The sequence below is a fragment of the Oratosquilla oratoria genome, chromosome 12 (assembly GCF_046742065.1).
Source record: "Oratosquilla oratoria isolate Oo_2021 chromosome 12, ASM4674206v1, whole genome shotgun sequence".
NCBI classification, from domain to species: Eukaryota; Metazoa; Arthropoda; class Malacostraca; order Stomatopoda; family Squillidae; genus Oratosquilla; species Oratosquilla oratoria.
Window position 1 is genome coordinate 41058830 of NC_134788.1, and position 23886 is coordinate 41082715.

At 41.9% G+C, this 23886-nt stretch overlaps 1 protein-coding gene across 2 annotated transcripts in view; it reads right to left on the reverse strand.

Moving 5' to 3' along the window:
• Positions 1-22476, reverse strand: part of crm (cramped chromatin regulator) — a 52183-nt gene extending 29707 nt beyond the window's left edge. For both annotated transcript variants that reach the window (XM_076195468.1, XM_076195467.1), the window contains exons 1-7: positions 22096-22476; positions 18350-18723; positions 16465-16661; positions 14645-14771; positions 10757-10981; positions 7894-8093; positions 6326-6439 (exon numbers count right to left, since the gene is read on the reverse strand). In XM_076195468.1, the coding sequence (XP_076051583.1) occupies positions 6326-6439; positions 7894-8093; positions 10757-10981; positions 14645-14771; positions 16465-16661; positions 18350-18723; positions 22096-22157 (1299 nt within the window). In that variant the 5' untranslated portion in view covers positions 22158-22476. The remainder of the gene's footprint in view (positions 1-6325; positions 6440-7893; positions 8094-10756; positions 10982-14644; positions 14772-16464; positions 16662-18349; positions 18724-22095) is intronic.
• Between the last annotated feature and the right edge of the window lie 1410 nt (positions 22477-23886).

Sequence of the window (23886 nt, forward strand, 5' to 3'; positions counted from 1 at the left end):
TCCACACCTCTTTTACTAGTCTTTCTTCACTCATTCTTTCCATGTATCCAAACCATCCTAATACTCTTTCATCAACCCTATCTCCCAACTCCCTTTCCGCCCCTGTTCTCCTCCTCACCTCCTCATTTCTCACTCTATCTAGCCTAGTAACCCCCATCATACTTCTCAGACACCTCATCTCAAACACATTCAAACTCCTCTCTTCCTCTCTCATGTTCCATGTTTCTGCCCCATACAGTGCTGTTGGCACAATCACTCCTTCATACAGTCTCCTCTTAGCATCCATTCCCAAAAGTCTATTCCTCATTACACTTTTTAATTCACCAAGGCATTTACTCGCTTCTCTCAATCTACATTGTACCTCCACCTCCACTCCACCTTTTCCTGCCACATTTGCACCCAAGTACCTAAACTATCCACTTCCTCCAGTTGCTCTCCCTTAACCCCTTCACTCCGTGCCAAAATCTCGCGGGCAGCATTAGCTGCCAGACATGCGATGTTGCGTCATAATACTCGCATTATAAAAAATAAAGTTACCGCTGTATTGCTCGTTCTCTTTCACCCGTGAATTTTGATAACCATAGAAAATATGATGAAGCCAGTTTACAGAGTATGGGGGTCACGCAGGTACAACTACAATATAGATAATCAAGACGCCGACATCGGCATCCTCACGTACACACTTGCTCCTCATGACGCCTATGTAGGAGTCATCGTATTGAAGGGGTTAATGCTCACTTCCAGTCTGCTGCCACTTTCACCCCTTGTACATCTCATCACCTTACTTTTACCCACATTTATCTTCAGCTTTCTTCTTTCACACACTCTCCCAAACTCTGTCACCAGCTTCCTCAATCCCTCCTCCAATCCTGCCACAAGCATAGTGTCATCCGCAAACAACAGCTGGCTCACCTCCCACTTTTCTCCATTTTCTTTAACCATCTCCAATCCCTGACCCACCACCCTTCCATTTACCTCTCGCACCGCCCCATCCATGTACAAGTTGAACAGCCAGGGTGACATACCACATCCCTGATGAAGTCCCACCTTTACCTCGAACCACTCACTCTCTCCATTTCTAATCCTGACACATGCTCTTCTACTCTCATAAAAACTCTTAACAGCTAGAAGCTTTCCTCCTATACCGAATATTCGCAAAACCTCCCACAGTGCCCTCCTGTTTACCCTGTCGTAAGCCTTTTCCAGATCCATAAATGCCCAAAAAACATCCTTTCCCTTTCCTATAATTTTCTCACATATATGTCTTACCACAAAAATCTGATCTACAGAACCTCTACCTGTCCTAAATCCACATTGTTCCTCACCAATTACTCCCTCCATTCCTCTCCTAATCCTCTCAATCAAGATCCTCCCATAAGCCTTCCCAACTACACTTATCAAACTAATCCCTCTGAAACTACTACACTCACACTTGTCCCCTTTTCCTTTGTAAAGTGGAACTATACAGACATTCCTCCAGTCCTCCGGCATATACATGGCAAACATTATTGGAGCCAATACTGATCCTTGTGGAACTCCACTAATTACCTCCTCCCAAGAAAATTATAATGGGTGTTGGATTGGTGTGGGATGAGAGAAGGGTTGATGTATTCCATATCCATGCATTAATCGATCAATCTCAATCAATCAATCCATTGCCTCTGGTCTCTCCTACAGAAAGCATGTACACTGTATTTTACACTGTGTCTGTATGTGTGATTCACCATGGTCTTTCAATCATGTGTTGGACTCGTGATGGACAGCTATTACCCTCCCAGAAGAGAGCTCAGAATTCATATATTACTGCTGTGTGTGTGTGTGTGTGTGTGTGTGTGTGTGTGTGTGTGTGTGTGTGTGTGTGTGTGTGTGTGTGTGTGTATTTTACCTAGTTGTATTTACCTAGTTGTATTTTGCGGGAAGGGGGAGCTATGCTCGTGTTGTCCCGCCTTTGTATCTTGCAGTGTCTAGTTTGTTTTAAACTCATGAAATGGTTTTTGCGCATACTATTTCATTGTCCAGTTTGTTCCAAGTGTCCAAAACTCTATGAGGAAAACTGTTTTTCTTCAGTTCTCTTCTATAGCTATGTTTTTTTATTTTCTTTCCATGTCCTCTTGTGTTTCTTTTGTCCCAGTTAAGTAAATTCTCACTATCGAGTACCTCTGTGCCTTTCATGATTCTGTAAATGGTCAATAGGTCACCTCTCTCTCTTCTTTGCTCCAGTGTCGGTAACTCCAGTTTAGCCAATCTCTCTTCGTATGATAGGTTTGCAAGTGCAGGTGCCATTTTTGTAGCGGCTCTTTGGATTCTTTCTATTTTCTTTATATTCTTTTTGGTACTGGGGGGACCACAATGTCGCTGCATACTCTAATCTAGGCCTTATCAATGTAACCAATAATTTTTTTTCATCATGTCTTCGTCCAAGTATGTAAACGCCACTTTTATTGATCTTAGCAAGTTGTAAGTCTCCCCGACAATTTTGTTTATCTGTATATCATAGGACAAGTCGTTCGTGATAATTACTCCCAAATCTTTTTCGGATCCTACTTTCTTTACTTCTTTGGTTCCAATTGTTATATTTTCCTGATATTCTGTTTTTGCTTTTTTCCAAACTCCATTATGCTACACTTCTTCGTATTAAAGTCCACTTCCCATTTCTGACTCCAGTTCCATACCCTATTTTAGGTCTTCTTGCAGTGCTGCTCACAGTCCTCAAGCAGTTTTCTATTTTCCTTAGCAGTTTGGCGTCATCGGCAAAGAAGCTCATGTAGCAGTTCACGTCCTCATCCATGTCATTCATATAGATAGCAAACATTATTGGTGCCAGCACAGATCCTTGCGGTACTCCACTGATCACCTCTTTCCAGTCTGAATATTTTTCTCTGAGCACTACTCTCATCTTTCTACCAGTCAGAAAGTCCTCTATCCATTTTAGTAGGTTTCCCAGTATTCCTCCTATGTGTTCCAGTTATTTTTAGTAGTTTTCTGTGTGGTACTTTGTCAAAGGCTTTTTTGCAAGTCTAGGAATGCACAATCAGCCCATCCATTTTCTTTCTTGCACTATGTCTATTAGTCTTGAGTAAAAGCATATTAAGTTTGTGGAGCATGATCTTCCTTGTCTGAATCCGAATTGTCTTGGGTTTAATATGTCATTGTCTTCCAGATGTTTGTTACCCATCTATTCTTGATTATTTTCTCACAAATTTTGGCAATGGTGCTTGTTAGTGATACTGGCCTATAGTTGGTGGGTTCTTCTTTGTTTCCTCCTTTGTGTATTTGGTACAATGTTAGCGTTTTTTCCAGTCCTCGGGTATCTTTCCTTCTTTGAGTGAGCTGTTTATTAAGATGTGTATTTTGTCTGTTAGTTTCTTCTCTTTGCACTCCTTTAGAATCCAATTTGCAATACCGTCCCGGGCCATGTGATTTTCTGACATCCAGCCTTGATAAATGTTCTGATATTTCCTTTAGTGATGCTGTAAACTCATTCATGAGGGGAGATTTCTTGTTTTTGTCTATGTCACAATTCGGTATTTTCTCTCTGGTGAAAACAGATTTAAAAGTGATTGTTCATGGACTTCGGCCCATCTCTAAAATCTTCTGTGTATTCTATGTTTCCTTGGCATAGTTTTTCACCAATTCCTGTTTGTTTTTAAGTTTACCATTCACATACCGATAGAATAGTTTGGGTTGCTCTTTGCATTTGTCTATAATATCCTTCTCATGGTTCCTTTTCTCCTCTCTTCTCACATTAACATACTCATTTCTATAGTTAACATAAATTTGCCATTTGCTTTGTTTTTCGTCTTTTCTCCATTTTTTCCAAGCTTTGTCCCTTCTGTCTTTTGCCTCACTGCATCTTTTGTTGAACCAACATTTAATGTACTCTCTCTCTCGCTTTTGTCTTGGTACATGCCTGTTTACCCCTTCATTGTAGTTTTCCATCAATATATTCCATTTCTCTTCCACTGCTGTTTCTTCCCTGTAAAATATTTCCCAGTTTGCATTCCGGAAGAATGTCTTTAGTTTTGTAAAGTCCTGTTTTGTTGTACCTCAGTCTTCCTTTCCTATGCTTTTCGTTCCTCTCTATGTCTATTTCTTCCTTTAGTATAGTTTCGATGAGTACATGGTCCACTCTTTCCAATTTGGTGTCTCATACTGGACTTTATGCACTATTTCAGGCTCTGTTGTAAATATTAGATCTAGTTTCGATGGCTCTTCATTATTTCTGTACCTTGTGTTTCACGGACCCATTGGGTCATTGTGTACTCCATGGTCATATCTAGCAGTACATTGCCCCACGAGTCATCTCCTCCTTGCACTGTCATGCTGTCCCAACAAATTTCTTTGCAATTGAAGTCCCCCATAACTACCAGATTACCCTTACCCATTAGTATCTCATTGAGTGATTTTTCTTGTGTCATCTAGCATTTTTGTATGTTCAATTTCTTTCCAAGCGCTTGTTTTTGGAGGCACATAAGTCACCACAAACTTTCTCTACTCTTCATATTCTTGCCTTCGACTTTTATCATGATCAATTCAGCATTACCTTTGCCCTCTGCAATTTTTGTCACCTTTAGGTCTTTCTTGGCCAAGAACATGATTCCCCCTCCCTGTTTCTTGTCCCTGTTTTTTTATCCAGTAGTTGTATAAACCTTGTCCGATAACAGTGGATGGTATTTCACCTCTTAGTTTAGTCTCTACAATTCCCATTATGTCTGGTTTTGCTTCTAACAGATAATCATTGTGAGTTCGTTTCAGTCCCGAAATTAGTCCGTCAAATGTTGGTATAGGCCACTTTTAATTTTCTTCCTTCTCCCTGGTTTCTTCTTCCCTTGTTTTGTTCGTTTTGAAGCGCCATTGTCTTAATCTCAAGTCTATTACTCTCCACTGGAATTCTTTGCATTCTGTCTCTGATCTTTTCAAGTTTTTTCCTTTGCCTTTGCTTCTTCGCTTAGCGCCCTTTCTTTTTCTAATTCCTCAGTACTCATTTCTCTTTTTATCCATATCTTATTGTATTTTTCACTCTTTGCCAAGTTACCTACTTTTTCAAATATGTCTTCTACTACCACTTGTGACCTTAGTTTTTATCTTTAGAGGTCGATTCCTATCCTTAGTATAGCGACCAATTCTGTAAGTCTCTTCTAAGTCTGTGCCTGAATCACTATCTCCCCCCTGAATTTCATTAAGGATTTCTACTGCTGTCTCTTTTTCTTCTTTTTCTCTCATGTACCTCGCCAATCCTTGTTTTTCTTTAAGCCCATAAACCACAATACATTTCTTCCTGTCTACTGTGTCCCTGACCCAATTTGCTTTTTCGTTAATCACTTGAATGATTGTGTCTTTTGCATTATCTTGCATTTGCTGCTTGACTATTTCTTTGAAAGCAATTTCTTTATTTTCAATATTTTCTTTCCACTTCTTAATTTCCTGGATAACTGTGTCCCCACCTAAGTTTTCTTCGATCTTTTAGTGTCAATTCTTGGAATTTGTTTGTTTCACTTTCCGCTTTAGATTTTCGCTATTATTATCATTAGTTTTCTTCTTTTCATTATCATTCTTCAGTTCATTTATGTCTCTTTTCATTTCTTTAATTTCGTTTGTAAGATCCAAGTTAGCTTTTTTCTAGGTCAGAAATTTCATGGTTAGTCTTAGATAAACAATCAATTAAACCAATGACCTCTTTTCTTAAGTCCATGATTTCATTTTCCCACCGAGTCCTATTTTGCTCATCTCTCTCTCTATCTCTAATAATCTACTTAAGTTCTTTCTTTCGTACTTACCAAACCCTAAGAAGTCATTGTCGTAAACACGTGGTGCTTTGTTTATTGTTTACATCGCGGTTCAGTGGATTGCCTCCAGATGGCTCTGATTCGCAACTGGCTTTCGAGTCGTTTTCATTCATTTTTGCTAATTTCGAGTTAACACAATTAACTAGCACTGCATAGATACCATTTCGGGCACTCACGTTCACTCCCCACCCCTACAGTACAAACCAGGTTTTCCTTTTTTGTCGTAAATCCTCTCCTTCTTGGTCGCGCGTGTGTGTGTGTGTGTGTGTGTGTGTGTGTGTGTGTGTGTGTGTGTGTGTGTGTGTGTGTGTGTGTGTGTTGCACCTTACGGGAAGGGGAGCTATGCTCATGGTGTCCCGTCTTTTATATCTCGCAGTGTCTAGTTTGCTCTTAAATTTGTTTATGGTTTTTGCACACAATTGTTTAGTCCAGTTTGTGTATGTACGTATTTATAAATCGAGGACAGGTAATCGTGCATTAAATCAAGGACCCACACTACGATCTATAACAGAGACAGTTTATGCCAGAACTAATCTGACCTGCACGCTGATGCGGGCGATGACGCAGTCCTTGGGCGGCCTAACTCGAACACGTGGCTCCTTCACATCTGGCACGGTGACGGCAAAGTTGGCACCACTAACCAACTTGTCCCGCTGATGTTAATTATAAGGAAAAACTCGAAACTAATTGCATGGGATTTATACGAGCACATACAAGTTCATATTAACCTCTTCAATATGAGCCCAATTCTCACCCGCAGCATCGAATGCCTGATGTATGATGATTCGATGATGCATCACAATATTCGTGTTAAAAATCACAGATGTATTATTCATTCCGAATATTAATACATACAGTACTACCTCTCATTAACAGACTAAAAGGGGGGTGACAGTGTCCGTTGATGTGAATAATCCGTTGATTCGGAGTGGTTTTTGGGTGGCATAGTGATTGCGCGCACTAAACAACAGCACCAAAATCACCAAAAACACAGCAAAAACACCGCAAACACAACTAATTAACATCCGTTAATGAGAGGTAGTACTGTATATACATACATACATACATATATATATATATATACATACACACATACATACCAAGGGCTTTCTTCCCCCCTTACAAGGGAGGTAGCCAAAGTCAAAAGACATAATCCCACTCCCACCCATTTCATCCCCTCTCACTCCACTCCTATTCACCACCCCTCCCTCCCTCTTTTCTTGGCTCCTCCTGGATAACGAGTCATTCCTGTATCATGCCCACTGCCCCAGGTCAGAAGCAATGTAGCAAGACACATTACATCAGTGATTCTTAACCTGTGTGTGTGTGTGTGGGGGGGGGGGCATAAGTGTTTTTTTAGTTGGGGGGGGGCCTCAGGAGAAAAGTAGAATTGCTTAGTAAACGGACAAAAAGGTTTTTTTTTCTCTCTTTAAATATGGGAGTGGACAAAAAAGGCACTGTTTTTTATTTTCTTCTTTAAATATGCCGATTAAATGAAGCGGCCTTGCTGTGGATGTACTGTGTCTTGCGACACTGCTTCTGAACCAGGGCGGTGGGCAGGGTGCAGGGATGACCCGTCATCCAGGAGGTGCTCAGATGAGAGGAAGGGTGGGAGGGGTGTGGAGGGTATTTAGGGATGAAATGGGTGGGAGTGTTTTTATGCCTTTCCCTTTTTGGCTACCTCCCTTGGAAGGGGGAAAAAGCCTTGGTATATGTATGTATGTATGTAAATATGCTGTGGATGTGCTGTGCCCTGCGACACTGCTTCTGACCCAGGGCAGTGGACAGGGTGCAGGGATGACCCGTCATCTAGGAGGTGCTAAGATGGGAGGGAGGGTGAAGGGGTGTGAAGTGTTTTCGGGGATGAAATGGGTGGGAATGTTTTTGTGCCTTGTCCTTTTTGGCTACCCCCCTGGTAAGGGGGAAAAAAGCCTTGGTATATGTATGTATGTATGTAAATATGGGAGTGAAATTTGTCTAAACATGCAATGGGGGCATGGAGGAATAGAACAATTACTAGAGGGGGCATGATAGTAAAAAGGTTACGAACCACTGCATTACATCCGCAGCAAGGCCGCTGCATCCCTAAGTACGAATAAAAGGATACGAGTTTAAGCTGGGGCGGCCGCCACTTGTCCTGCAGGTGCCTGACAAGGGAAGCGAGGGTGCGGTGGAGGGCACAGGTGAGGCGAACGCGCGGGTTGAAGGCGAGCTCCTGCACGCGACGCCAGGCCCGGCCACTCGCTGGCACCAACTCCACCTGGACGCACGGTGGCAATCTCGGCACTTCACCACCATCTTTGTTGTCTGTAAGATACGTAAATACAAATATATATGTCTCATCTTAATAGTATTTAAGTCTCAAACAATTCTTGTATCTTGTACTTTCCAGAAGAGGGCTATAGCTATTAGCCCATATATAGAAGTTTAATTTTATTCTTAATTTCCTTTTTAATTCCAACTGTGGGGTCTTTATGCATATACACACACACACACACACACAGATGTGTGTATATATATATATATATATATACATACATATACATATACACATACATATACATATATATATATATATATACAGTGCTCGACAAGCAAGTACAAACGGTTAGCAAGAATGAGTGATGAGGAGAATGAATGAGTCATAAATCAATAAACAAAAGCTCACTTCGTACCTCTAATACTTTGATGAGTGGCCTTTACGTGCAATGATCTCACGAAGGCGGTTTGGAATGAAAGTGGCATACTTGGCAAGATGTGCAGGGGTTATACTAGTCCAGGATTGGTGAATGGCTGCCTCGAGCTTGGGCACAGAGCTCGTATCTTTACCCTGCAGGTCTTGTTTAATGGGGTTCCACAGGTTTTCTATTGGGTTTATGTCAGGACTATTACCTGGCCAGTCTGCTATGTAAGGTATATGACAGTCTTTAAGCCACTGAGTAATACTACCAGCAGTGTGGGCTGGGGCATGACCTTGTTGAAAGATGTTAGCACCCGAGCTATTAGAAGAATCCTCCAGGTGGTCATTTAAGAGTTCATAATAGACATGTTGGTTCACTTTTACATTTTTCGGTAGAACAACAAGGCTCCCAAGTCCTCTTCCACTAAAACTTCCCCATACCATGAGAGAATCAGGGTGTTTCCCTGTTTGTTGAACGTACCGGGGGTCAAGAGGGTTGCTACCCGCACACCGATACACGTTTCCACCCCTATTGCCAGTCACAATAAAGGTGGACTCATCGGTCCAGAGAATATCCAGCCACTTGTCATCATCCCACTGAAGATATTTCTTGCAAAACTCGACCCTACGGCGCCTCTGGTTAAGAGTGAGAAGAGGCTTCTTCACCGGGCGGTGGCTTCTGTACCCATGCGGCAGCTAACTGTTCACACACTAACCTCCCCAAAGAGTCCCGGGTTATTTTCTTTTATTTTTTTGGCAGCAACACGTGGATTATGCTCTAACTGTCTCTTGATAACATTAGTATCACGAGGGGATGTCTTTTTGGGGTACTTTTTCCTTGGTTTGTAACCAGGTGTGTCTCAGCCACCTTCCTTCTTAAAAATGGCAACCCACTTGCACACAGACGTCTTGCCAACCCTAACCTGCTCTATAATTTCCTTTGTTTGGTGACCAGATTTATGTAAAGCTATGATCTGGGTTATTGTCTCTTGTGATAAATACTTGTTCTTGCCCACATTAAGGCTAGAAAGCACCTCTGTCTGCAAAATAACACTGACCCTCTTGACCCCTGGTACGTTCAACAAACAGTGAAACACCCTGATTCTCTCATGGTATGGGGAAGTTTTTGTGGAAGAGGACTTGGGAGCCTTGTTGTACAACCGAAAAAATTTAAAAGTGAACCAACATGTTTATTATGAACTCTTAAATGACCACCTGGAGGATTCTTCTAATAGCTCAGGTGCTAACATCTTTCAACAAGATCACACCCCAGCCCACACTGCTGGTAGTGTTACTCAGTGGCTTAAAGACTGTCATATACCTTACATAGCAGACTGGCTAGGCAATAGTCCTGACATAAACCCAGTAGAAAACCTGTGGAACCCCATTAAACAAGACCTGCAGGGTAAAGATACGAGCTCTGTGCCCAAGCTCGAGGCAGCCATTCACCAATCCTGGGCTAGTATAACCCCTGCACATCTTGCCAAGTACGCCACTTCCATTCCAAACCACCTTCGTGAGATCATTGCACGTAAAGGCCACCCATCAAAGTATTAGAGGTACGAAGTGAGCTTTTGTTTATTGATTTATGACTCGTTCATTCTCCTCATCACTCATTCTCGCTAATTGTTCGTACTTCCTTGTCGAGCACTGTAGAAGAGAGAGAGAGAGAGAGAGAGAGGGGGGGAGGGAGGCAGAGAGAGAGAGAGAGAGAGAGAGAGAGAGAGAGAGAGAGAGAGAGAGAGAGAGAGAGAGAGAGAGAGATAGAGAGAGATAGAGAGAGAGAGAGAGAGAGAGAGAGAGAGAGAGAGAGAGAGAGAGAGAGAGAGAAGAGAGAGAAGAGAGAGAGAGAGAGAGAGAGAGAGAGGGAGGGAGGAGGGCGGAGGGAGAGAGAGAGAGAGAGAGAGAGAGAGAGAGAGAGAGAGAGAGAGAGAGAGAGGGAGAGAGAGGAGGGGGGAGAGAGAGAGAGAGAGGGAGAGAGAGAGAGGGAGAGAGAGGAGGGGGGAGAGAGAGGAGGGGGAGAGAGAGGAGGGGGGAGGGAGGGAGGGAGGGAGGGAGGGAGGGAGGGAGGGAGGGAGGGAGGGAGGGAGGGAGGGGGAGGGAGAGAGAGAGAGATAGAGATAGAGACCATTATTTTATTCTATTGTTCTAACAGTAAACAAACCAAATCCAGGACATGTATTTTGTATTACTGTAATACTTGTACAGTTGTACCTCTACTGGTATGGGTAACAAGACATTTGGACCGCACTGTATGATACGCTGCATTCACCACTACGGGCATTCTTACCTTCGAGCTGGTTCACACGCTTCAATGCCCTGCAGATCGGCGTCTTCACGCGTACGCTTTTTCCCCGAATCCTGACGCTCGTGGATCCTTTGAGCACAAGTTCCTGCAGCTTCTGGCCCTTCCGCTCGTCGAGCGTGCCACCGACCTTCTTCCGCAATTCGCCGTAATTGATGAGCCCGTACAGTTCCTGGGTTGCTTTCTTCACGCCCGAAAAGATGCGATCATCTGCGGAAGGAGTCGAACATTAACCACATGTTTTGCAAAGCGGAGGTGTAATAGAATGATTGCTACCAAACCTTCGGCCCCACTTCTATAGAATTATTTCTAGAAATACGTTTTTCTTTCCTCATCATTTGATGATTATGTACTGGGGCAAGAGGGATGGTGTATCTATTTATTTAGGTAGTTGTATCTTATGGGAAGGGGAGCTACAGTCTCTGTATCTTGCTTATTTATTTCTTTATCTTATATCACTTATTTATGTATTTATTTTATATTGTTTATTTGTTTGTTATTATGTCTGTTCATTATTATTTGGTTGATTTTCATTTATTATTATCTTTACTTTTAAAAAAAGGAAAAGGAAATTATTTTATGCCTTTTCCTTTTTGGCTATCTCCCTTGTAAGGGGGGAAAAAGCCTTGTTATATGTATGTATGTATTATTTATCTGTCAATTTATTATTATATACTATTTACCTATTTCTTTAATATTTAACTATACCTAGCCACTTATTCATCTTATTTATTATCATCTATATTATTATCTTTTTATTTATCTATTTATTTTATTATTATGATTTTTTTTTTTGCATCCGACCTAGTTATAGATCAAAAGGTCTCCTGTCAGCATGCTCCACCTTTGTAATCCTTTGTTATGCTTGTGGTGTCCTGTCTCTGTATCTTGTAGTGTTTAGATTGCTCTTAACCCCTTCAATACGATGACACCTACGTAGGCGTCATGAGGAGCAAGTGGGTACGCGAGGATGCCCATGTCGGCGTCTTGATTATATATATTGTAGTTGTACCTGCGTGACCCCCATACTATGTAAACTGGCTTCATCATATTTTCTATGGTTATCAAAATTCACAGGTGAAAGAGAACGAGCAATACAGTGGTGACTTTATTTTTTATAATGCGAGTATTATGACGCAACATCGCACGTCTGGCAGCTAATGCTGCCCGCGAGATTTTGCCCCGGAGTGAAGGGGTTAAAATCGTGTATGGTCTTCACACACACTATTGTTTTGTCTAGTTTATTCCATACATTCACCACTCTGTGGGGAAAGCTGTTCTTTTTCAGGTCTCTTCTATAACTGTCATTTTTGAGCTTCCTTCCATGTCCCCTTGTATTTCTCTTATCCCAATTTAGTAAGTCTTCTCTATCAAGGACTTCTATACATCTTGTAATTCTGTAGATGGTCAACAAGTCACCTCTTTCTCTTCTTTGTTCTATACATTTCTACATACATTTGCATACATACATACATACATATACTAAAGGCTTTTTCCCCCTTACAAGGGAGGTAGCCAAAGTCAAAGGCATAGAAACCACTCCCACACATTCCATCCCCTACATACTCCACTCCCTTCCACCATCTTCCCTCCCTCTTATCTTGGCACCTCCTGGATGACGGGTCATCCCTGCATCCTGTCCACTGCCCTGGTTCAGAAGCCATGCAGCAAGACACAGCACATCCACAGCAAGGCCACTTCATTAAATTGGCAGCCCCCACCTCTCCGTCCCCTCATGGAGAAAAGGAGATGGGGAGAAATCCCTTCGGCCTGCTTCAATTTATTTTTCACACATACTACCTCACCCCATCCCTCACTCACTCCACCTTATGCATCACAACATCATCCACATACAACCATTCTCCATTCACCCCTACCTTCTATCCTCTCCCATCCTTCCTCAACAGACATTCCCATCTTCCCTAAAGCCCCCTTCACCCCATCCATCCATCTCATCCTAAGTCGCCCCCTCATGTTCACTCCTTCCACATCTGCCTTCCACACCTCTTTTACTAGTCTTTCTTCACTCATTCTTTCCATGTGCCCAAACCATCCCAACACTCTTTCATCCACCCTATCTCCCAACTCCCTTACCACCCCTGTTCTCCTCCTCACCTCCTCATTTCTCACTCTATCCAGCCTAATAACCCCTATCATACTTCTCAGACATTTCATTTCAAATACATTCAAACTCCTTTTCTCTTCCTCTCTTATGTTCCATGTTTCTGCCCCATACAGTGCTGTCAGCACAATCACTCCTTCATACAATCTCCTCTTAGCATCCATTCCCAAATATCTAATACAAAGTTCACATTAACCCCTTCACTCTGGGCCAAAATCTCGCGGGCAGCATTAGCTGCCAGACATGCAATGTTGCGTCATAATACTCACATTATAAAAAATAAAGTCACCACTCTATTGCTCGTTCTCTTTCACCTGTGAATTTTGATAACCATAGAAAATATGATGAAGCCAGTTTACAGAGTATGGGGGTCACACAGGTACAACTACAATAAATATAATCAAGACGCAGACATCGGCATCCTCGCGTACCCACTTGCTCCTCATGACGCCTACGTAGGCGTCATCATATTGAAAGGGTTAATCCTAATGCCAGGTACCACAACGTTTTCTTGTTTTTCAGAATTCTTAATCTTTTTTTTTTTTCCTCCATTATCCCTGACAAATTGTTAAATTACCCCTAAGGGGTAATTTACCCCAATTTGGGAACCCCTGGTCTAATGCCAACCAATGCAGAGTAGCAATGAAATGTATTTGGTAAATGGTTTGGACATTTGTCTATCAATGGCCAAAGGTTGAAAACAGACTTAACAATGTCCAAATCGGGAACATTACCCATACAGGCATAACAGAATACTATCTATCTATATCTATATACCATAACATAAGGTTTTACATAACAGAACATGCAAACATATACATACATACATATACCAAAGGATTTTTCCCCTTTACATGGGGGGGGGGTGTGTAGCCAAAAAGAAAAAGCCATAGAAACCATTCCCACCCATTCCATTTCCTACACATTCCACTCCCCTCAACCCTCTTCCATTACCTACACATTCCACTCCCCTCCCTCCCTCTCATCTTGGCACCTCCTGGATGACATACCAAAGGCTTTTCCCCCCATACAAGGGAGATAGCCAAAAAATACATACATACATATACCAAAGGCTTTTTCCCCCTACATGGGGGGTAGCCAAAAAGAAAAAGGCATTGAAACCACTCCCATCCATTCCACTTCCTATATATTCCACTCCTCTCCACCCTCTACCCTCCCTCTTATCTTGGCACCTCCTGGATGACGGGTCATCCCTGCATCCTGTCCACTGCCCTGGGTCAGAAAGTGTCGCAAGACACAGCACATCCACAGCAAGGCCGCTTCATAAATTCATAAATAAAGGCATAAAATCCACTTCCACTCATTCCATCTCTATATACTCAACTCCCATCCACCCCCCTCCCTCCCTCTTATCTCGGCTCCTCCTGGAGAACAGAACACAGCTACATAATTACTTACATACATATACCAAGGTTTTTTCCCCCTTACATGGGAGGTAGCCAAAAAGCCCCCCCATGCATAAAAGGAGAAGACGGGGAGAAATCCCTTCGGGCTGCGTCAAATTTTGCTAACACATACTACCTCACCCCCATCCCCCCCACCCATTCCACCTCATGCATCAAAACATCCTCCATATACAACCATTATCCATTCACCCCTGTCTTCTGTCCTCTCCCGTCCTTCCTCAAAACATTCCCCTCTTCCCCAAAGCCCCCTTCACCCCATCCGTCCACCTCATCCTAGGACGTCCCTTCATGTTCACTCCCTCCACATCTGCCCTCCATACTTACCTTCATAAAACTTCATGTACTTGGCAATCTTGTGCCACGTACGGTAGTAGAAATGTCGCACTTTATCCCGGTTCTTGATTTGGTACCCCGGCACTCCCTTTTTGCGCAATTTAGTCGCCAGATACGTCTGCAAAGGATCACAACATCATCATCAGTTACCGATCAATCTCCACTCATCAACTCTTCCCTTTCTACCAGCACCAAGGGACGTTGAAACAGAGCCACACTAACATCAAGTAAATATATACCCTCACTAACAACTCTTATCTTGAACAAAAAATAAAAAATAAATAAATATATAAATACATAAAATAATAATACATATACCATAGGCTTTTTCCCCCTTACAAGGGAGGGAGCCAAAAGACAAAGACACAGAAACCACTCCCACCCATTCCATCCCCAACATACTCTACTCCCTTCCACCCTCTTCCCTCCCTCTTATCTTGGCACCCCCTGGATGACGGGTCATCCCTGCATCTCGCCCACTGCCCTGGGTTAAGCAGTGTCACAAGACACAGCACATCCACAGCAAGGCCTTGCTTTGGTTAAACTAATAATAATAATAATAAAAAATGCATATCTACAGCAAGGCCTTGCTATGGATAATAATAATAATAATAATAATAATAATACATACATATACCAAGGCTTTTTCCCCCTTACAAGGGAGGTAAAAAAAGGAAAAGGCATAAAATCACTCCCACCCATTCCATCCCTGAATACACTCCACACCCCTCCACCCTCCCTCTCATTTTAGCACCTCCTGGATGACGGGTCATCCCTGCACCTTGTCCACTGCCCTGGGTCAGAAGCAGTGTCGCAAGACACAGCAAGGCCGCTTCATTAAATCGGCGACCCCCCCTCTCCGTCCCCCCATGCATAAAAGGAGAAGACGGGGAGAAATCCCATTCGGGCTGCATCAAAATTTGCTCACACATACTACCTCAACCCCCATGCATCACAACATCATCCATATACAACCATTCTCCATTCACCCCTGTCTTCTGTCCTCTCCCGTCCTTCCTCAACAGACATTCCCATCTTCCCCAAAGCCCCCTCCACCCCATCCATCCACCTCATCCTAGGACGTCCCTTCATGTTCACTCCCTCTACATTTGCCTTCCATACCTCTTTTAATAGTCTTTCTTCACTCATTCTTTCCATGTGTCCAAACCATCCTAATATTCTTTCATCAACCCTATCTCCCAACTCCCTTTCCACCCCTGTTCTCCTCCTCACCTCCTCATTCCTCACTCTATCCAGCCTAGTAACCCCCATCACACTTCTCAGACACCTCATCTCAAACACATTCAAACTCCTTCTCTCTTCCTCTCTTATGTTCCATGTTTCTGCCCCATACAGTGCCGTTGGCACAATCACTCCTTCATATAGTCTCCTCTTAGCATCCATTCCCAAATGTCTATTCCTCATTACTCTTTTTAATCCACCAAGGCATTTACTCGCTTCTCTCAATCTACATTCTACCTCCACCTTCATTCCACCTTTTCCTGCCACATTTGCACCCAATAAAAAATGCATATAAAAATTAATCAAATCTATACTCATATCGGCTTCAGCGTAATGGAAATAAGTGTACATGCTTTTTTGTGTTATCCTCGGCATTTATAATTGTTATTTCGAGCTATGTGTTCTTTTCATTGTCTGCACTTCATGTATATTGATTCAATGCCAAATAAAATTATTATTATTAATATCATTATGACAACCCTGAATTAAGAAACAAACCCCATGATGATTGGCCACTGGATCCACATGACCAGATTTAACCAAAACCCGCCCAAACACGAGAACTTTACCTGTAGCCCTTCAAAGTCTTTGCCACACTCGTTCAGGGCCTCAAAGAAAAGGTTCTTGTCCTCCAGGGACCACAACTCCCACGGACGTCGTTTACGCCTCAGCTGCTCGCCGCCGCCGCCAGGACCACTGGTGGTGGTGTTGCCACCACCACTGCCACCACCACCACCTCCACCGGATTCCTCCGCGCCCTCAGTGCCTGTTCGGTGAAAACAGTGGGTGAGTAATCCGAGACATAAGAATATAAGAATGAAGGAGACTGCAAGAGACCATAAGGCCTACACTAGGCAGCTCCGTATCCATCAACACCTGTCATCTCCATCCATTAAGTTGTCTAATTGTTTCTTAAAACAACTGATAGTTTCAGCGCTTACTACATGGTTACTAAGTCTATTCCATTCGTCGACCACCCTATTAGTAAACCAATTCTTGCCTATTTCCTTCTTAAATCTAAATTTGTCCAGTTTATAACCATTACTGTGAGTCCTGACCTGTTGTTTTAATATGATGACCTTTCTCTTGCATCCAGTCCCCCACTCATCCTCTTCATCCAATGAACTCTTAGTCTTCTTCAAGGGTCTCCAACATACGATCCTGCATTCCGCATTCTTTTTGCTAATCTTTCTCCACTTATTATTTCCCTATGCACCTTAACTTACACTCTCTGGAAAGATGCAGAGTGCCCTGGGTGATTTAACCCATTGAACTCCGATGACAAGATGTCTTGTCATTTGGTCAAATAAAACAAAAAATCATAAAACACCAAAATGTTTGATCAAACACCAGAAAAATATGACGCTCAGTCCTCGCTTCGCTCGCGAGCGAAGCGAGGACTGGGCGTCATATTTTTCTGGTGTTTGATCAAACATTTTGGTGTTTTATGATTTTTTGTTTTATTTGACCAAATGACAAGACATCTTGTCATCGGAGTTCAATGGGCTAATAGAGATCCTCAAGTGGATCAAAGGCTTTAACAAGGGTGACGCAGACAAGGCCATCATATTAAGAAAACAGTCCAGGACTCGCAGTAATGGATTTAAATTGGACACATTTAGATTTAAGAAGGAAATAGGCAAGAATTGGTTTACTAATAGGGTGATTGACGAATGGAACAGACTTTGTAAACATGTAGTTTGTGAGTGCTGAAACTATCAGCTATTTAAGAAATGGTTAGACAACTTTATGGATGGGGATGACAGGTGGTAATGGACATGGAACTGTCTAGTGTAGGCCTTATAGTCTCCTGCAGTCTCCTCCATTCTTATGTTCTTATATGCCCCAACCTTGACAGCATACTTGTGCAGTCAAAACCCATTTATAGGGGTTGTTGTAAATGTCTGATAACTGGTAATGAACTCAAATGTTGCAAAACTAAAACAAGACTCTTGTGGTGTCACTCATCTGTAGGGCACAAAAGATGGTGCAAGACTGCAGACAAATTATACATACATACCAAAGGCCTTTTCCCCCTTACAAGGTAGAAAAAAAAAAAAAAAAAGGCATAAAATCCACTCCCACCCATCCCATCCCCACATACTCCACTCCCATTTCATCACCCCTCCCTCCCATCTCGGCTCCTCCTGGAGACAAATTATGCGGGGCACATGAAGATTTGTCACCCCAGAACTCCCACATGAAGAATCATCACCCCACAAGATCCCACCTGAAGAACTGTCACCCCATACACCGAATATCAACAGTGGAATAAAGGTTAGGTTAGGTTAGGTTGAATGAGGGTTATGATTATTGTCGTCAACTTATACAACCGAAGAATCGTAAACCCAGGACGGCCCAAAAAGAACAATTGTCACCCTGTCGAAGTCTGGGGTGACGATTCTTCATGCGATCCAATTATGCAATCCACCTGTACATGACTGGGTCACTCACCTAGCTGCCCCTTTGTCGGCTGCTGCACTCCAGCCGTAGGTGCGTCGTGACGGTTCTCCTCCTCCCGCCGCTGCTGCTGCTTGCTCTGGACCCGAGCACTGGTACGAAGCTGCTGGGACCTCACTGTCACAACTGAGGAGGCGAGTGGCGGGGCTCCCGAAGCTGCAGGTGCGGGAGCCGTTCTCGTGGGCGACGCCATATTGCCATGCACCTGCAGCTGCTGGGTCACAAGTTCCTGGTCTTCGGGTCGTTGTGTGGCGATCCTGGAAGACAGTGGCAGATCGCCCGCTTCTGCCGACACTTCCATGGAGGACTTCCCAGGGGGAAGAACCCGACCCTTCCGTGCATCCAACGATCCAGCATCTTCATTATAACTGAAAATAAAGCACTAGTTAACCTCTTCAGTACAAGTCAAATTATCATTTGCAGCATCAGCTGCCATATGTACAATGCATCACACCACTTACATTATGAAATACAAAGTCACTGCTGTATTACTTGTTCTCTTTTACTCTGGGTAATAATAAACATACACTGCTAGATATGTATATATATCCAGTGTATGCCTGACTGCCTGTACCATTTTCTCTCTGAAGAAGACTGTCGAAACATTAAAGCAGCATTTCTCAACCAGGGTTCCGTGGAATCCTAAGGTTCGCAAAAGGTTATTGTAATAATGTAATATAGACATCATCCTATCGAACCTATTATTACAGTGAAAATAAAATTAGAAAGATATGCAATTTATTTTAAAGGTTACGTATGGGTAAAAGGTTGAGAAATGCTGCATTAGAGAATAAAAGTGCATCTGCTCAGTCCTGGAATTTTCCTACACCACTCTCTCAATCATAGCATATAGCCTACTCTGATAAACCATTCCTATACTGGACGGCATTTTATTTATTTATTTTGGCTACTTCTAGATTATCTGTATCCATAGCATTACCCTTGGTAGTAAAAAGGATACTTCTGTGTTATTACACATCCAGGGTATCATGTGTAATTACCAGAGCTGGGTACATTATAAATGGAATTGGGTGGTCAATGAATGGAATAGACTTAGTAACCATGTAGCGAGCGCTGAAACTATCAGTTGTTTTAAGAAATGTTTGACAACTTTATGGATGGGGATGACAGGTGGTGATGGATATGGAGCTACCTAGTGTAGGCCTTATGGTCTCTTGCAGTCTCCTTCATTCTTATGTTCTTATGTTGCTGCCAGACATGTAGCGCACTACTAACATAGTAACGCAAATACCCCGCTCTGATCATTTTATGTTTTAGAATAGGGAATATTAATGTTGTAGTTTAGGTATAATTTTATTGAGAATATTCATAAATGGACAAGATGCAGGGATGACCCATCGTCTAGGAGGTACCAAGGTGAGAGGGAGGGAAGAGGGTAGAGGGGAGTGGAGTATATTGGGGATGGAATGGGTGCCTTTGTCTTTTAGCTACCTCCCTTGTAAGGGGGAAAAAGCCTTTCGTATATGTACCGTACCATAGGATGGGGTAAATGGGCCATATAAAAGTTATTAATGTATTAAAAATTATGTTACAACAGGTAAATAAAATTCTGGTAAAATGGAGGTAGGTATTTATTCAGGTGTAAAAGTGAAATATTTTAAAACCAATTTTAATTGAAAAAAAAATGAATAACTTTTTTATGGCCCATTTACCCCCAGTGGTGGCCTGATTACCCCATCCTACATATTTGTAAGAAGTAAATGTTTCTCCATTTCATTTGTATTTTTTAATCAAAATTAGTCTAAAGGAAATTAAAACACATTGACAGTAATGCACTACCTGTCCAGCAGTAACACACCCAGCTCTGATAATAAGTAGACTTGTTCCATCCCTGGTATGTCCCGTCAGGTCTGTAAATTACGCTAGTTCGTACATCTCTCAGCTCTGACGTATGCTCATGAATGCTAATGCCTTCTGAATCTGGGGCAGTGACGTCCATATTTCTGGAACGGCACTCCCAATCAGAGCCATTACTTGCCTAAGTGCCGCACTGGGGCAAAGGTCTCAGTGATGGTCACTCCCCCTCATCACTACTTCTCATCTCCACCTCCCGTTACTGCCCATGTTAGCTATTAGCTTTCAAAATAATTAAAGAAGTAAATTAACGTGTATCCAATGTCCCTATTGCAGAAAGGATACAAGAAATTGTTTCGCATCTTGACGATTCTAATGCAAAAATTGTCAAGGTAAAATATTCACACTTTTTTAACCTTTTTTTATTATTATTATTTTCTCAGTTTTGTGAGAAGCAAGTCTAGGCTAGAATTGCTGCTCCCCCTTAAAAGTGCCACCCCAGGCATATGTCCCTCTCCCCCCACCCATGTGAGGGCCCTGTTTCCCATTCCATTCTTAAATGCACCGAGCCAGTATTTTTATACATCACCTTACGGGAATCACTAGCTGAAAACCGAGTGCCACTAACACGTCCCCAATGACACGTACTCTTAAACTCCGAATAAAAGGGATATGAAGATTTTGTGCACCAATGCCCTTTCCCTAGCCACCCCATGAATGCATATCTTAGATCATCTAGGGCTGTGTTTCTTGATGTGGGGTGTGTGAACCACAGGTGGGCAATATAATTTCTAACGGTGGCAATTGAGGGCAACTAAAGAAGTCTGGGTTATTTTTTTTTTTTTTTTTTTTTTTTCATTGATGCCTTGTTCTTCTGATGTGGTTTTAAACCAAGGTTTTTGTGCTTCTTCAACTGAAAGGGAGTTTATTTTTCCAAATGATAAGAATCATATATCACCACATTAGGTGGGGCACAGCCAAAAAAAGGTTGAGAAACACTGAATTCTAGATTATCTATTCTGCCAATCTAGTTCATTCAACTTTGTACGACCCATTTGTGGGTACGTAATTATCCTCTGAATCTGGTTGCTGCTTAAGTTTTACATTTAGTTACACACACTGACTTCAGGAGTTACAGGGTTAAATGACAGAAAATCCGAGACAACACGATACTAAATCTACATGACTGCTCTTTCTTTAACCTGAATGATCTTTAGCCTATGCACAATCTCGTTATAATAGTCTAAATTAACAGTGCAGGGCACAAGAAAGTTAGTAGGTCCTGTTAGAGAACCTGTCAAAATAGATCAACTAGATGTTTATCTAGGAACCCAACTGTAAGGTCACACCTGTAATAATATTTAATGTTTCGTGTGGAACAATATTTAATGTTTCATGTGGAGCATATGAAATGAACTCATGTTACTACTCAGCCAGACTTTGTTTGCAAAGTAATAAAACTGTTTGTCAGGTGCAATGTTGAACAACTGATGATCATGATGCCTTCCTCCACTTCCCTTCATATCATCACTCCCTGGGCTTCCCCAAACATGACATGCCATCTCTAAATATCCCTCGTTTTACTTTCTTTTCCCCGTGTGTTGTCCAATAGTTGCCTCAAATCCTTCGTCAAGTAACGAAGTTTATCATATTTGGAATTGGGCAAGATGCTTCCAACTACTGTCGAACTCCGCTAGGGCAGCCATGTTGGATTGCGCCTTCCCTCACAATTTGCCCTATTCTGGTGGGTATTTGGCACATAATGGCACCGCTCTTGTTATGAATAAACAGAGAAACTCCACTGGCATCCTCCCACCCGCCCGAATGACCACTAAAACCATAAATAAATACCGCAGATGCCTAGCAAAATCTGACCCATCTCGCAAGCAAACTAAGATGGCGCCCAAAATTGTTGAAAGAATTACCTTTGTTTTACGGGGCCTTCGTTTGTGTCCTTGGAACTTGTTGTCCTCTTCCTTTTCCCCATTTTCCAACCGTCAATGTTTTCTACATTGTTAATGACTTGTATTTGCACGGTGTTAGGATAACGGCAAGTCTAGCAATGACGTTTTCGTCAAACGATCCGCCTGTCTCTCTCTACCGCTCTGATCACTGTGTTCTCTTACTTCGGTTTCACACCTTTTCAGGTCACTGTTCCACTTTGGCGACATGCAATAGGATTTCTCAACGTAATAAACACGATAAGAAGGTCAAACCGTGTCCACGGATTGTTTACTATCGCCTAAAACTCAGCCCCAACGTGCCAGACTCCTATTGTTGTTGTCATTAAAGCGGACTTTGTTACTTACGACCTTCTTCCGCGGACACGTGCGTCTGTCAACAAACTATCTTATCCTTCATAGATTTTGTATATGTATCTCTTAAGATGTTTTCAAAGCTGCATTTATGGTTAAATAGAAACAATATAGTTGTTCAAACCAAACCGTAAGGCAAGATTCTTTTAATGCATACTCCGCCTTGGTTTTTATATTTCGCGCTCAACGATCTTTCATTCTGAAACTTATCTTGCAGTAAATATTGAATTATAAATTCTCAATGTATGTGATTAACTTCTCCATGTGAAATTATATAATACACAATGGCTTAAAGATAACATGTAATTTGTGTGGGGTCTATGTATTAACAATTGTGCATAAAGGAGCTTCCGAAAAACATTGAATAAATCTAATTAATAACCATACGGTAATACTTGTGATTGAACTTCCAGTAATATAAAACAACATTTTCCCGAAAAAAATATTTATTGTCTTTATTAAAGTTATTATAAACCACTAATACTTCTCGGGTAATATATGTTACTTTCTATTTTCAACACACCCACGTATCCTGCATCCGAAAGTGCTCTAATGCCCTTTTGAATAGTGGGTGGGACAACGGAAACATTTCCGAGTTGAAGTCATTTAAAAGTTTTACATTTATGAGTTGAAGTAATTTAAACGTTTTACAAAGAAAAAATTATAATAACAATGATAAGGGGGGGTCTCATTTTGTTGGCTAAGCAAGGAGGGGACATAATATGTGTGTGTGTATATATATATATATAATATATATGCAAGCAATGTATATATATGTATATATATATATATATATATATATATATATACATATATATATACATATATATATATATATATATATACATATATATATATATATATATATGTATATATATATATATATATATATATATATATTATTTTTTTTTTTTTCAACCACGTTAAATTTTCACTTTAATTCCATGCCATCACGATCGAGACTGACAAGGAGCTCGACGGAAGCATATACAGAAACTGATACATAGTGAAGCCAAGGACTCGAACTCAGTTGAGAAAAGGCAATAAAGGAGCTCGGGATTAAAAATCGGCTGCTGGACCAGACGGCGTTCCGGCAATCCCACTCCTACAATGCAGCGAGGTCTTGGCAGTCCCAATCCATATGTTGTGGCTAGCCTCCCTAGACAAAGGAGAGATCCCGGCACTACTAAAACAAGCCATCATAAGCCCAATACACAAAGGAGGAGATCGGACCTTGCCAAAGAACTATCGACCTGTCGCCCTCCCTCACGTCCCACATTGTCAAAGTGATTGAGAAACGCGTAAGGGACAAGCTGTTCACACACCTTCAAGTGAATAAACTCATAAAAGAGAATCAGCATGGTTTCAGGAAAGGTCGATCATGCCTCTCAAACTACTACA